The following is a 13706-nucleotide window of genomic DNA, read 5'->3' on the forward strand; positions in this document are numbered from 1 at the left end:
TGTTGGCATGCAAAGATTTGTCTCCAAAATGAACACAGCCTAATTTTTATTTATTTTTTGTAGTATTTTTGTTTCTTCTATTTTTTGTTGTTGTCCACGCTTCACTTTTATATCATGCAATATAGACGTGCAAAAAAGATAACAGCTATCTCCACAAAATACATTTTCAGAACTATAAAAGGCTGTAGTAAGAATGCTAGTCACTTCCTTAGCATTACCATGCTAACTTAGCTATAGGTTGACTCCTCCCCTAGCCCCCCCCCCCCACGAGTCCTAGTGCTTTGATTGGCTAACAAGGTGGCTTCCTGCTTCCCTCACAGTCTCTACTCTCATGGCAGGTTAGAAAGGGGCTGAAACTAACAAATCAACATTTTATGTATATTTTGATCAAAGTCTATTTCTTAAAAACTCACTTTTCCTATTTCCATTCTACGTAAATTATAAATATGGTTTGTTTGGCACTTTCACATTTTTTGTATAAAAGTATGCTTCTTCTCATCTAAAGGTATTTAAATCCCACAATTTTACAGTTTCAGTTTCTGTAAAGCTCTATTTTGGCACAAGTTTATTTGTTTAGGTTGGTTCTTACACTTTGTTCTTATACAATTATTATCATCTTATTATTAGCACAAGAGCGTTTATTACAGCTCTCTGAAATAGAATGTCCCGCTAACTGAAAGATCCGATATGTTTTACCTTTTCTTTTTTTGAGTACATCACTTATTAAATAGCAGCATTTTCACAAATTAAAAATTAGTTAATTATGTAAACCTACTGAACATCTATAGGTAAAATCCAAAGCTTCTACGACAGACAGAAGAGAAAGACAAGACAAGACGACATGCTACTACGTGTATTGCTTCCAGTACTCATCACATTATAGCTAGATCCCCTAAATTACAAACAAAACCAAAATGGACGCCCTAAGACCATGTCCACGTAGGGTCATCACTGATATGAAGAAAACAGACGTGCCTTGATTGGCACCTTCTCATGGCCTCGCACTACAGATATTACAAATTGTGTTAAGTCACAGTACTATAATAATATACCCTACATCCAGTAATATATGTCCTTAATGAGCAATAATTCCCTTATTTGATTTCACAATCTATGTGCATTTCTTGATAAGCATATGTATTTGTGCATGTGTTTCCTAGGTAACATATTCCTAAAGGTTGTAACAACACCGCATAAAGGATCATTCCAAACTACTAGCCAATGGGAGCTCAGATTAGGAGCCAGTTGCTTTCTGCCCTATAGCTGCCTGGTAACATGTTATTTTCCCCTAGAAACAGTTCCACTGCAAAAGGGCAGCATTGCCACACGGAGTGTTCTAGAACATGGACACTACATTCTAAACTCTGACATAGACAACCCGGAGTATTCTCGTCCCCCCCCCCCCCCTGATTGGCCTGTAGTTGCAGTGATCTGGGAGGGGCAAGCGGAGGAGACATGCGTCGCAACACCAGACAGATTCACCCATGGAGTGATGTGGGAGGAGAGGGTGTAAGAATGGGTGCACTAGGGTGCGGCTGGAGGGGAGGGGGGGTTGAGGGAAGGTGAGGAGAGATAGTGAATGGGGTTAGATGGAAATAAAGAAGCCTCCTTACCAATCTGTAGAGATATGCCCTGTCTGTCTGACTGTTTGACTGTCTGTGGAGATATGCCCTGTCTGTCTGTCTGACGCTCCAATAGACTTGAAGAGAACGTTCACGATAGCTCAGAGCTTGAGCAAAATGAGAACGTTGATTTCTGTGTTGGGGTAGATAACGTTTCCTCACCAAGGAATCATGTGGGATTGTTTTGTGCCCCCTCCTTCTCCTCTGAATATCATCCAAATATTTCAAATGGTTACTATCAGGGTTATCTGCAAGCCTGGTATGTGCTGTAACTGTTGGGTGAATATTAACCACCAACAGATGCAAACCGGCATTCAGACACCTGTAACTCCTCCCCAATCCCATCTGCCAAAATAAACAATCCATTTCCATGACTACAGATTTCACTGGGCAAGATGAGGACTGTAAGCTAGTTATGAACCGGAATCCAATCGATCAGAAGGATCATAGGAAACAGACCAGATCTGACTCTCTCATTGTGACAACCTGGACAGATATGCAGACTATTCTTGGGGAGATATGTTCAGTCGGCGGATGTTTTTTAATGCGTATACATTTCCCTGCCATTTTACTCCTGTGACCATGTCCTCGCGACACACAAGCCCCGACCTAGGAGCTGAAGACAAGCTCTTGTTTCACAGTGCATTAAGACCAGATTCAGTGTACTCCGATTGCAAAAAGAAAACAAACAGCAACAAAAACAAACAATAAACAAAACCGAAAGAAAAGGGCATCTTTCTCAGCTGCTGGGTGTTTAGGTGAGCGAGCGGGAGGGGAACACAGGGGTGTCCCGAGAGCAGGACAGTTCACGTCCCCGACAGGCGCCGTCCCACTCGATCCCCGTTAGGACGATCGACGTGGCTCCCTTCACCTCGCCGCCAGAGGAACGTTTTGATCTGGGCTTTCTTTAGGGAGGCTGCGTCTAGCGCTGTTTGACCGCCACGGGCGTGTGCTCGCTGCCGGATGGACGGGCCGACCGCAACGCCCTCCTCGGCAGTGGATCCTAAACGATCAACTTTCCCTTTTTTTGTTCGTTTCAGTGTCGAGCCCTGTCCTCAGTAGTCTGTTAGTGTGTCCTTGCAGGTTTGGGGCTCTGGACTCTAAGTGCTCCGCCTCTGTGGCTAAGACCCAGCCTGTTTAGGCGGTGTGTGTGAGAGAGCGTGTTTGTTTGTGTGTGTGGGCCCAGGCTGAAGTGCAGAGTTCTCGTGGCTGAGCTTGGTATACCAGACTGGACCAGACCAGACTAGACCATAGACCAGTCACAGTGCTGGTCTAACACTTACAAGACATACATCGTTTTGAGTGAACTATTTACCACCAGAAAACTGAAGGGACGGAAGAGTCAAACTAGAGTTTTGTTGTGACTATGGAGAGCAATGTTATGCCCATAGAGAAAGCTGCACTTGTGCCTTTAGTGTTGTTGTTTTTGAAACTAACAAGATATGTTACGCTGAAATCTGCAATCTTGATATAGTATATTCCCTCTTAGCATCAAAGTGGTGTCATTGTGTTTCCTGTGTGTGTGTGTGTGTTTCTATCCTGCTCCACACTGACTGGGTACACACACTGCTCCTCCACGGCTCCCTAAATGGGTCTGTTATCTTCCTATCTTATTACAGGACTTAAATAAGACATATATTACACTATGTGACATACCATTCATATTCAATCCACTTATTAAATAAAAAAAGAAATATTCAAATCAAAAAATATAGTCTTTACATTCATGTCAACCTGAATTCACAGATTAAAAAAACAACTGAATATATCGATCTTTATGGGTGAAATCATATTAATAAATAATGACGATGGAGATGATATCTAATCATAAGAATAACATTAATGTAATCATCGTATCGGACTGCAAGCGTTTGTTTAGAGCAAGCCTCAGGGTCTGTGTACTGTGTGAATGTGGGTGTCATTTCTCGCTCAGTGATCTATGACCGGCCCGACCAGGAGCTTTGAGATCATGCGTGATCGGTCGCCTGCATGGGGCCTTGAGCGTCTCTACATACGTGTACACACGTGTACGTGTCACTTCTGTGTACACGGGGGGAGGCAGGGGCGTTGCATGCACCTGGGTGAAACACGGCCCCAGGTAGCTATGCCTTGCGGCTCAAACTAAAGAAAACACTGGAGGGGGTGAACCTGGGACTGCCTGACCCCCCCCCACCACTTGGCCCGAGGGCGGGGCTGAGTGAGGGTGGGGGGAGGGGCGAGGGGAGGGGGGTTGTCATGGACTACAGGGATGTTCTTCAGATCTCAAACCAAGCTGATGCTTGTAGTCTTATTGGAACCTTCTAGGGGAGATAGTGTTGGAACACAGTGAGCACAGGGAGGGGCCGGGGCAAATTGAGAACTGAAAGCAAAGAAAAAGAAAAAGGGAAAATACCCTATCTTGTGAGCTACATGGGGGTGGAGGTGGGGGAGGGGCTGATTCCAAGGGGTGGACCCCCAGTACCCCCACCGCCCCACCCCCTCTAACCCACAATGCAGCACGGCAGCATGCCAGTCTAACTTGGCATTCACCACTGTCCGGAGAATACACAGAACGACAGAAAAAAATATTAATTTACTAAAACAATAAAACAAAACAATAAAAAATCCCGAAAGATCAAGACTTAAGTAATAAAACCCTTATTTACATTTTACACATTTTTTTTTCTTGGTTTTTCGGCTCGCCACTTTCTCCTCTCTCCCAGCAGATTTTTGCGTCGCATCATTTTTAGAATACTGAAAACACGAGGAATACACGCGATTCCCTCTCCGACATTCTGGCTCTCCTCCTCTCTCTTCCGTCACTCACTCTCTCACATTCCATTCCTCATCCAGCCCCCATTCTTTTTTTTCCCCTCCACTCTTTTATTTTCTGTTTCTCCGATCCATCTTTTAGCCCACCTTCTGTGGGTTGGTGGCGCGTACCCCCTGCTCGTACGTGATTCGCTGGCTGATCAGGTACTGCGCGGCCTGCGTGGCGGCCTGGGAGCCCGTGATGGTGACTTTACGGTTCCGGGTTCCCGGGATGAACTCGCCCTTCTTGGAGATCTGGATCCTGGCGCCAGTCAGCTCCTGGTACTCCACTAGCGTCTTCCCTCCTTTCCCTAAGATGGCTCCCACCAGATTCTCAGGCACGGCAATCTCCACCACTTCCTTAGCGCCTTCCGCCAGCTTCTCTGTCGCTAGCAGCGAGGACGCCACCAGCGGTGACGCTGCGCTCAAGTAGCCATTGGTCGCCCCAGCGGCCGCAAGCGAGCCCAGCGAAAAGCCCCCAAGGCCGGCCGGGTGGCCCGCGCTGGTGGAGGCGTCGCTAGCGTAAGATGCTAACAGGTTAGCGGCGGCTGCTGCTGCTGGGTTGGCGTTAGCCGCCACGGCAGCTAGCACCCCGCTAGCAGCAGCAGGGTTGAGACCCAGGCCCAGGGAGTTGGTGTTGTAGCCGTAGCTGGCCAGCGTGTTGAGAGCCGAGGTGATGGTCAGCAGGTCGTTGCCTGAGAAGCTGGACATGGTGGTGGGGAAGGCACCCACGCCCGCGAGGCTGGCCTGGCCCAGGAGGCTGGAGGCTGTGGCGGCAGCAGCGGCGGCTGCGGAGGGCATCACCTCAGCAGAGTTGGCGTAGGGGGAGCCGGTGGGGTTGGAGTTGGCCACGGGGCCCGAGATGTTGGAGTAGGAGATGTTGAGGCAGCTGCTGCTCTGTGGGTCCTCCTGGATCTTCTGCACGATGATCTCCACCGCCTTGCGGTTCTGCTCGGGCTCCCCGCTGATGGTGACCACGCGCTCCTGCAGGTTGATGCCCTCGGGCTTCTGGGACAGCTGCACCCAGGCGCCGCTCTGCTCCATCACCGCCTTCACCGTGGCCCCGCCCTTACCGATGATCAGGCCTGCCGTGCTGTTGGGCACGATCAGCTTGGCCTGGGGGCAGGGAGGGGGGAGGGAGAGCGAGAGAAAAAGAGGAGAGGGAGATCATAGACAGGAAGGTGAGCAGAGGGAGAGAAAGAGAGACAATGAATGGGAGAGAAGGAGAATGGGAGAGAGGGGGAATGAGTGAAGGGGAGAGAGGGGGGAAAGAGACATGGAGAGAGGGGAAACAGATTTATGGTTATTGCACTGTTGTCCATTTACTCCATTCTGCAGAACTGTGTGATCAATTAATGAAGTAGTTAAATCTGCAGCAAATGGACAGAGTAGTTTAACAGTGACTAATTGACTGCTATTTTGAGGGACAGAGAGCAGGGTGACTCAGGAGAGGAGACACACTCCAGAAACCGCCAGAACAAGAGATGGAGGAATGGAGATGACCAGCAGAGAGAGACGTGCTTGAGTAGAACCAGCGTGTCACATTCCAGAGAGAGAGGGGATCTCAAGCTTGAAAGGAAGGTGAGAGACAGCAGAGGACATGTAAAGAAAGGAAGAAAGAAAGAAAGAAAGAAAGAAGCCATGCTTCTCATAGACCAAGACCCAACAAAGACTGATACAGAGAGCAGAATGTAGAATGGCCGATTTCCAACATTAAAAATGCATTAACAAGGAGTTAGAGAAGGATAGAAGAGAGATAGAGAGAGAAAGACAGAGAGAGAGAGGGAGGGGGGAGGAGAGAGAGAGTTTTTCTCCTCTGTTTCCTGGCTGTGAATCACTGCTTCTAAAGAGGGTTCTCGTGAAAAGGCCTGACTCCCAGGGGTCAACGTTGCCACGGCAACCCTGCTCCAGCGTTCAAGGGGTAGTGAAAGGGAGCCGCATCGACGCGTAGCAACCGACGCAGACACATCCACACACAAACACACACAAACATACACACACTCGCATGTTTCATTCACACAAACACACATGGCCATTAACAGCAGTACACGCTTTGCATATACCTTCCGGTGTGTTTTTATATTACACTTTTACATTGTGCATTTATAGTACACTTAACACACACAGACGCACGCACTCCAAACCACACTTCTGACACGATCATGTGCTCTCCCACAGATCCCCGGCACAACAGAGACTGTGACCCCGAGTGTTTCCGTCTGAGGTTAGGGTTAACCTAAAGCCTTATCCCCTCTCTGCAGAACCACCTCACTACACCAGCATTACAGGGTTGTCTGTGTGTTCACAGGACGTCATGACGATAGTCGCCGTGGCGAGAGGAAGGTTTGTCCATTCAAAGGGGACGAGAGGAGAGGAGTGTAAACTGAGGAGACAGCGAGAAGGAAGGGAGGATAGAGTGAGAGAGAGACATAGAGACACACAGAGAAAGAGAGATAATGCAGGGTGTTTGTTTGCATGGCCTACATGTTTCTTTATCATGCTAAGCCTCATTCTCTCCCTTTCTCTCTCTCAGCCGCCCTCTCTCTCTCTCTCTCTCTCTCTCTCTCTCTCTCTCTCTCCTTGTTTACTGCAGTACCAAAAGAACATCCCAATGCCTCCGTCAAGCTGTGTGTATGAGTGTTTGAGAGTGTGTGTGTACGCTTGTGTGTGTGTATGTGTGTGTGTATGTTCTCTGCAGGCTTGTTTACCCAAGCCACCATGGTGGTGTTAAATTTACATAGAAATTGAAAAATTAACTGAACTAAGGAGATAAAGCCCTGACTCCAAACCCTCCTGAACAGCCAAGATTCAGCGGGGGGGTGTTAGTGAACCGCCCAGCGTACCCGTGTGTGTCAGGACAGGAGTCTTGTGGGAGGGGGGAACAGAGCGGTCAGCCCACAGCTCACAGACATGAGTAGCTGGAGCGGGGGGGGGGGGGGGGGGGGTAGGGGCGCTCGCGCTGGTTCTGGTAGAGTACACACCCTCAGCCCTGAGCCTCTAGCTGTTCAAACCTTCTGTGAACGGAGAGGCAAAGAGGTGGTGAGGCAGGGAGGTAGGAAGGTAGGGAGGTAGAGGCAGGGCATTAAGCTGTGTTTCAGTCAAGCCCCCATTTTGCGCTGGATGAAAGAAGGGGGGGGGGGGGGGGAGGCATAGAAGATGCTCCCAAAAATCCTTTGAATCTTCCGCCTTGCAAAATACACACACACGCACGCACACAACATACACACACACACGCGCTCTGTCAGTCGCTGTATGTCTCGCACACGCGCTCGCACGCGCTGAGCCGGGTGCGTGTGAGCTAAGACAGCCGTGTGCGAGGTGTGGACAACATCAGCCCTAACCATGGAGGCACCGCTGCTCTGACATGGAGCTGCTGCATGTTTAATGAGGCTCCCTCACGTCGCTCACGCTGCCCGTCCCCTTGTTCTCCCTGCTCTGGGTGGGAGGCCACCCCCCCCACACACACACACACACTGCCCCCCCTCCCCCTCCCTTCTCCTTCTGTCCCCCATCCTCCCTCTCTTTCGGTTTTGCGTTGTTGCTCTCTCGTCGCAAGCGCCCATTTTAATTTGAAATAATCGTCTCGTCGTCCCTCCGAGTTTGAGCTGACGCCCGCAGTTCTATTTTGAAGGCTGTGTGTGTGAGAGAAAAGCAGAGTGTGCGTGCGCTGGAGAGCGGGCTGCTGATTGTGGAGTGTGTGTGTCTGTCTGTGTGTGAGACTGTGAATGTGTGCGTGTGTGTGAGAGACTATTTGAGTGTGTGTGTGGCAGTGTGTGTGTGTGAGAGTGTGTGTGCCTAGCAGAGTTAAGAATAGAGCTTTGTGGACAGATAAATGGGCTGAGCTGAGATAGTGCTGCTGAACGGGGCTAATACTGAGACTGGAGCCCTCTGCTCCCCCTGCAGTCAGGGAGGTGGGGAGGGGGGAGGAGAGGGAGGGAGGACAGAGAGAGAGGGATGAGGACAGGGAGGACAGAGAGAGGAGAAGAGAGAAAGAGAGAGGAGGAGGAGAGGGAGGACAGAGAGAGGAGAAGAGAGAGAGGGAGGAGGAGAGGGAGGACAGAGAGAGGAGGAGAGAGACAGGGAGGAGGAGAGGGAGGACAGAGAGAGGAGGAGAGAGAGAGGGAGGAGGAGAGGGAGGACAGAGAGAGGAGGAGAGAGAGAGGGAGGAGGAGAGGGAGGACAGAGAGGAGGAGAGAGAGAGGGAGGAGGAGAGGGAGGACAGAGAGGAGGAGAGAGAGAGGGAGGAGGAGAGGGAGGACAGAGAGAGGGAGAGAGGACAGAGGGAGGAGGAGGGGGGACAGAGAGAGGGAGAGAGATCAGAGGGAGGAGGAGAGAGGGAGGGGAGAGAAGGAATGAGGGGCAGGGAAAATGGGTGTTAAAATAGAGTTGTTAGAACAAGCTTTCTCAGATAACAACACACACACGTACATACTGTGCACACACATACACACACCACTAGCTAATAAGGCTGAAATTATCAAAGAGAATGACTGGCCTAGTGCTGCTTTGAAGCCAACAGATACATAGACACGTTTACCCCTACTGTGGCTGTTCCTTCGCCTTGAGAATGTACTGGAAGCTCTCATCCCCCTCTTTCTACCACTCTCTCTTCCCTCCCTCCTTCCCTCCTTCCCTCCTTCCCTCCTTCCCTCCCTGCCTCCCTCCCTGCCTCCCTCCCTCCCTCCCTCCCTCCCTCCCTCCCTCCCTCCCTCCCTCCCTCCCTCCCTCCCTCCCTCCCTCCCTCCCTCCCTCCCTCCCTCCCTCCCTCCCTCCCTCCCTCCCTCCCCATTCTACCAGCTTACCCTGAGATAACAAGGGGCTCGACACAGGACGCCTCAATGTCACCTTTGCGACTGGTCTCATCAACAGAGTGATCACTGAGGGAGGGGGACTGGACAGCCCCTGTCCCCCCACAGACCCTGGTCCGTGTCCTGTCCACAGTGGGTGGGTGTCACAGGGAAGAATGGGGCGGGGGGCGGGGGGGGGTCTGGAATCAGAGGGGGCGCGGACTTTGTGGCAGCGTTTGAACTTTGAAGTCTTAAGCACCAGACTTTAGGTTAAGCTTCTGTCTCCTGATCCTGGGCTTAGGTGCTCCTCTCTGCCCCCCTCTCAAGCCCCCCTCTCATGCACCCTTCTCTGCCCTGACACGGGTACAAAAAGCCCCCCGATATAAATAACCCAGATCGGCGGTGCTAGAGGCATCAGAGCTGAGCCATGCTGAGCCAGGCCGGGCCGTGGGATGATGCGCGGGTGTGTGTGACTGTTGGTGTGTGCGTAGAGAGGTTCTAACTCTGTGTGTGTGTTGGTTTCTCTGTGTGTGTGTGTGTGTGTGTGTTAGTGTGAAATGTTGTCCTGACGTGACACTGTGTTCTATGAGGGATGAGGTGTGGTGACTGGATGAGGATTATGTCTCTCATCCCAACCGACTATGTCCCGGGTCATTTATTCTAATCTCCTCTCTCTGACACACTCACACTGATACACTCACTCACAAACCCACACACACACTCACCTATACACACCAACAAACACTCACAACACACACACACACCAACGTGTGTGTTGACCTGCGGTCATCAGACGGAGCCCTGCTGAGCAGGACCTTGAGAGAAGGGCCTGGAGTCTGCATCTGTCCTCCAGGCCGCGGACAGCAGGGGGGAGGGTGGTATATGTGTGTGTGTGTGTGTGTGTGGAGGTGGTATATGTGTGTGTGTGTGTACTGCTGAGTCGGGCGGATGTGTTCACTCCCAGACTCTAACACACTCTGACAACACAGAGATGGGGGAGACACACACACACCAGGTCTCCACGGTGATACATGGCCGTACAGTAGCCAGGCTGGCTAGCTAAGTGGTACTTCCTACCGGAATCTAGGGGCCCTGGGGAACCCCATCCACCACTGACCCCTCCTGGACTCCGAGCCTTGGAAGGGCCCATTCAGAGCACGCCTTCACAAGGCCCCCCACACGGCACAGTGTACACACACACACACACACACCGTCCCACACTGACGAGCTACACACACGCGTACACTCTTTTTCCCGACATGACCTCTATGCTCTCTCTCTCTCTCCCTTGCTCTCTTCTCTAACGGACACCCAGACTAATTCGTACTTCCTTTCCTGAGAGATTGAACCCAGCATTTAAGGATGCCCATCCTTGTCTGACAACATTTGTCTTGTCCTCTCTCTCTCTCTCTCTCTCTCTCTCTCTCTCTCTCTCTCTCTCTCCGTCTCCTCTACAGGGGGATCGATACTTGGCGGAGAGACTGACCTTTCTGTGCTCCAGAAGATGGAGATGAAGGTTAGAAGTAGCATAAAACCTTCTCCTGACCAGCCGACCAGCAGGCCTCCTCACATGCTGCCACTGGGAGTGTGTGTGCGTGTGTATGTGTGAGTGTGTGCACTTGTCCTGTGGACACTGTGTGTGTTTCTGTGAGGAAGCAATTGTGTAACTGTGACTGTGTGTGTCTGTGTGCATGTGCGCCAGGCTGGTGCAGGTGGGGGCTAGAGTGCTGAGTGTTTTTTTTTTCAGGCGTAATAGCAATTTTCTTGATGTCGGTTTTCATTAAGCAGACGAGCACGGTGCTCAGCTCTCTTTCGCTCCCTCCCTCTCCCCCTTTCTCTCTCTCTTCCTCCCCCTTTCTCTTTTTCTCCTTTCACCCCTGTCTCTGTCTCCCTCCTCAGTCTTTTCCACCTTCCTTCTCTCTCTCTCTCTCTCTCTCTCTCTCTCTCTCTCTCTCTCTCTCTCTCTCTCTCTCTCTCTCTCTCTCTCTCTCTCTCTCACTCACTCATGTGTCTTGCCCTCCTCCGCTAGTATGGATTGGGTAGTTGCTGGGGCTCCTCCAATCAAAATTATGATTAGATTCAGAAAACTGGTAATCAGATAAACTGGGCAAGCTGGTGTTGCAGAGGGTATGTGTGTGTGTGTGTGTGTGTGGGAAGGAGCTCGCAGAGGCACTTAAGACAATCACTTATGTCATTAGAATAGAGAGAATCCCAGTACATCACAGACAGAGGGATAGAGAGGGAGTTGGAGAGAGAGACAGAGAGGTGGGGGGAGAGAGAGGGAGTTCACTAAGGGTCAGTTTATCCTTAATCACAATTTTAAACACAGAGAGCAGAGGAAGTCTACTGTCAGATCACTGCTGGATATCAGTTTGGTTCAGGTTCTACATACCGGGACTGAAGACACAGATATGTCTCCAGACATATTTACAGAATGTACATCAACACAATGGCTCTCTTTTATAATGCCTCACTCTCCCCAATAAGGCAAAACTATAAATAACTGTATCACAACCCTTTAGCTTCATACACACTTAAAATACACACACACACACACACACATTACACTTCTGCATCCTGCAGGGTGTGAGTTCTGTTTTGTTTTGGGATTGAATTGTTTGCAGTGTGTGGGTTTACTCAACCATGAAGCAGCCATTGTGCCTCAACATAAACAAGCCCCACAACAACAACAACAACAACAGCAATGACATGCTTCTCCTTCAAACAGTGTGTTGAGTCACCCAATCCTGTATGAACCCCAAAGTGTCCTCAAACTAGCCTGTGTGTGTATGTGTTTGTAAATAGGTGTGTGTATGTGTGTGTGTGTGGATGCTAGTGTGCCCCTCTTTTTATTACAAGATTATTAATTATTAATTAAACTAGAGCAAAACATTGGGGAAGAACGCAGAGACTGTCTCTCCCCCTTCCAGTCAGTGGAACAGTGATATCCTGGAGGGAGTCCTGATATCCTTTACAATTATGGCCTACTTCCTGTGTGTGGAGGGGAATAACAGGAAGCAGGAAGCAGGTGTCCTTGGCTAAGGTGAAAGGTCACAGGAAACAGCAGCTCGCCACAGGAAGTCACTGGAGGGAGGGTCCTCCAAAGTGTGACCAAAGGTTTTGCTCATGTGTGTGTGTGAGAGACAGGGTGTGTGTGTGTAAGAACTAAGGAGAGAGGGTGTGTTTATGTGTGAGAGGGGGTGTGTGTGTGTTGTTTTTGTGTGTGAGATTAAAAGTGTGAGCGTTGAGACACACACACACACTGTCGTTGTTATCCCAGACGTCAGGCTTGTTACAGCCGGCTGTCCTGCACTCTGAAATGCCAGGTCAGCCCCAATATAGCCATGCAGCAATGTAGCATTTCACCCGTTAATGACTCATTCATCATCTCCTGGACAGGTCATTACTTAACCCTCTCATTTCAAGAACCCAAACAGACGCTGGAGATGAAGCTGACGGATCAGTGGCGACTCAAGACTCGTCAGAGTCGTGTTTGGAGGCTTAGAGGGGTGTGTGTTTGTGTTAAATCCTCGCTGGGCGAGGCCGAGTGAGGGGCTAGCTAGCTTTGCTAACGCCCCTGCGTGTGTTGTCTCCATTTGGCTGTGAGGGAGATTAGCGTCCAAAGCTAAGCTAGCAGCTGTTGGCTAACATGACTTCTCTTCTTATCATCCATCCATCTCTCTTTCTCTCTCTCTCTCTCTCTCTCTCTCTCTCTCTCTCTCTCTCTTTCTCTCTCTCTTTTTGTCTCTCTCTCTCTCTCTCTCCCTCTCTCCAGGGAGCCCAGTAACGAGCCACATGCCATGACAGCCGCGCTGCTGACAACGACCACAGAAGAAGAAAGAGAATACGCCACGGAAATAGCAGCCAGGGAGCAGAGAGGGGCCAACGAGAGATCTAGGAGGTCCATTCACCGGAAGAAAAACACAGTCACACATACACACACAATTCTTTGTTTGGGTTATGAGGCGTTGTCTGGGGAATGCCCACTACGCTGTTAAAACTCTGATTGGCCCACTTTGGAGGTGCTCACTTCTTTTCGGACACTGCAATGTTATGTGTGGTTATGTGTGTGTGTGTAGTGTGTGTGAATCCCAGACTAACTTAGACAGTATTTATAGTAAAAGAGAGACTGGGGAGTTCTCTGTCTTTTCAACACACGCCATGTGTCCTCTCTCTCTAATCACTCCACATCAAAATACTTAACTGCAAAGCGGGGTGTGTGTGTGTGGGTGTGTGTGCACGTGTTTCCAAGCTGTGTTGGTGTCCAGGCTGTGCATCAATGGAACCCTCCATATGGCAGGGTTGCAGCATGTCTGTGCTGAATGCTTGTAGTGCAGCTCCACAACCAGGTTGTGTGTGACTGGACCGACAACTTGTGTAATTACAGTCATTTATAACCAGGCTTCAGCCTGCCACGCACACACAGCAGCAGTTTTGGCTGAGTTCGGGTTATGTTCCGTTTCTACAGACTAAGCACAAAAGAAACAATACCATGAAGGATTATTAG

The 13706-nt window shown here is 50.0% G+C and overlaps 1 protein-coding gene across 2 annotated transcripts in view; it reads right to left on the reverse strand.

Annotated features, from left to right (window-relative positions):
- Positions 1-253: 253 nt before the first annotated feature.
- nova2 (NOVA alternative splicing regulator 2) overlaps positions 254-13706 on the reverse strand; it is a 45475-nt gene continuing 32022 nt past the window's right edge. For both annotated transcript variants that reach the window (XM_084674955.1, XM_084674954.1), the window contains one exon: positions 254-5528. In XM_084674955.1, coding sequence (XP_084531081.1) covers positions 4512-5528 — 1017 coding nt within the window. In that variant the 3' untranslated portion in view covers positions 254-4511. The remainder of the gene's footprint in view (positions 5529-13706) is intronic.

Source organism: Hypomesus nipponensis, chromosome 15, assembly GCF_054491055.1.
Source record: "Hypomesus nipponensis isolate SF chromosome 15, ASM5449105v1, whole genome shotgun sequence".
NCBI classification, from domain to species: domain Eukaryota; kingdom Metazoa; phylum Chordata; class Actinopteri; order Osmeriformes; family Osmeridae; genus Hypomesus; species Hypomesus nipponensis.